Source organism: Cornus florida, unplaced genomic scaffold (assembly GCF_030987335.1).
Source record: "Cornus florida cultivar Cherokee Brave unplaced genomic scaffold, ASM3098733v1 CherokeeBrave_3.0.0_Hap2_Chr07, whole genome shotgun sequence".
Taxonomy (NCBI): domain Eukaryota; kingdom Viridiplantae; phylum Streptophyta; class Magnoliopsida; order Cornales; family Cornaceae; genus Cornus; species Cornus florida.
Window position 1 is genome coordinate 22,081,114 of NW_026775577.1, and position 1,893 is coordinate 22,083,006.

The 1,893-nt window shown below is 35.9% G+C and overlaps 1 protein-coding gene across 1 annotated transcript; it reads left to right on the plus strand.

Annotated features, from left to right (window-relative positions):
* Nucleotides 1–1,268: 1,268 nt before the first annotated feature.
* Nucleotides 1,269–1,893, plus strand: LOC132267571 (SKP1-like protein 1A). Its single transcript, XM_059768712.1, has one exon. The coding sequence runs from the start codon at nt 1,278–1,280 to the stop codon at nt 1,764–1,766; it is 489 nt and encodes a 162-aa protein (XP_059624695.1). The 5' UTR covers nt 1,269–1,277; the 3' UTR covers nt 1,767–1,893.

The following is a 1,893-nucleotide window of genomic DNA, read 5'->3' on the forward strand; positions in this document are numbered from 1 at the left end:
TATATTCATCTTCATCTAATGCCAAAATGGGATTCAAGTGACACATTAGATGGCTACAACTATGCAGAAATTAAGCTTGTCATCTTATTAATTAGTTTCTTCAGTTTTTAAACTAATTAATGAACATTCTTGAGGATTCAAAGAAAGAAGATGCTTTATGTGCAAATAAAAGAACAAATAAGTTTGGCTTACCAAAACAACAGCATGCAATTTGATACGAACTTCCCACACTAGATCAAACAGGGGAAAAAAAATGTAGCAGTCATGATATATAACAATCATAATCACAGAAAATGGAACACGTACCTGTTGCAGCAGCAACAGCACTGAGTAATATGGAGAAGCAGGAGTTGCCGTTTCAAAGCCACTGACCCTTTTGCTGCATTTAATTTTAATACCAAGAGGATTAAATAATCAACTATTCCAATGAACAACTTTATCTACCTCTCCAAACTTGAATACATGAACAAATCAAAATAAGTCTCAAACGCCTACTAAAAATATGTATCCCCAGCATGAACAACAAAGAAAGTGAGGGTTATATCAATCATTCACCATGATTTTCTTCCCTTCTATAAGTATTACCTGTTCACTGCAAGTGAAGTAAAACTACTTTTTCTTTTCACACTCGCACCTCCCACCACCATCCCACCTCCTCCTCCCAGCCCCCAATAAAAGGAAAACCTTTTTTTAAAAAATAAAATAAAATAATAATATTAATAAAAGGAAGAAGAAGAAGAGAAAAAATGCATATAGTAACCTTTGTTGGGCATTGTACTTATATTTAATAGAAAATTCCTGTTAATCAAGTTTCTCTCAACATATATCCTCTCACCTACAACTACTCAAACAATAATCCATGCAGCATATCCAATGGCATTTGGATGATTGTTTTTTGAGACACTTGCCATTTTAATTTTTAGGGATAGTAGAATTTTAGAAAGTTGAAATGTGAGATATCAAACACGAGTCATATATGCTATTTTTATTACACATACTGTTTTTTACAATTTACTAGTGTTTAGAGGTTTCTCTTTAATTTTCTTTTGTTGATAGGATTTGTTATATATTTAAGTTTCCTTATTCTGTTAGTTACCTAATGGTATTAGGTTTCCTTATTCTTTTGTCCTTGCGGTGTTAGGGCACCTTATTATAAATACATGCAATGCTGAGATTATTCATTATTCCTATTGGTCTGCAATTTTCTAGTGGATTCAAAATTGTTGTCATACGTTCTTAGTTTTTGGGATTTGGTTTTTGGCTTGACAGGTACAACCATGTCGACTTCAAAGACTGTGGTGTTGAGAACCTCAGATGGTGAGACCTTCGAGGTGGAAGAGGCGGTGGCGTTGCAGTCGCAGACCATCAAGCACATGATTGAAGATGATTGTGCCGATTCCATCATTCCTCTGCCGAATGTAACTAGCAAGATCTTGCCCAAGATTGTCGAGTACTGCAAGAAGCACATCGAGAAGCACATCGAGACTCCCAAGTCCGAAGACAAGACTTCGGACGATGCTCTCAAAACCTTTGACGCTAACTTTGTCAAAGAGGTCGAAGCCGACCAGGCCACCCTCTTCGACCTCATCTTGGGAGCAAACTATTTGGACATCAAAAGCTTATTAGATCTGATGTGTCAAACAGTGGCGAATATGATAAAAGGGAAGACTCCGGAGGAGATTCGTAAGACTTTTCATATTAAGAATGACTATACTCTGGAAGAAGAAAAGGAGGTTCGCAGGGATAATGCATGGGCGTTTGAGTAAAACATGAAGCCCCTATGGATAACCCATGATTTTTTTTTTTTTGATTAGTTTTTTTTTTTTGGTTGTCAATACCCAGGATTGCTATATATATCTGTGTGTGCTATTATGCACCCTTTTTTTTTTTTTT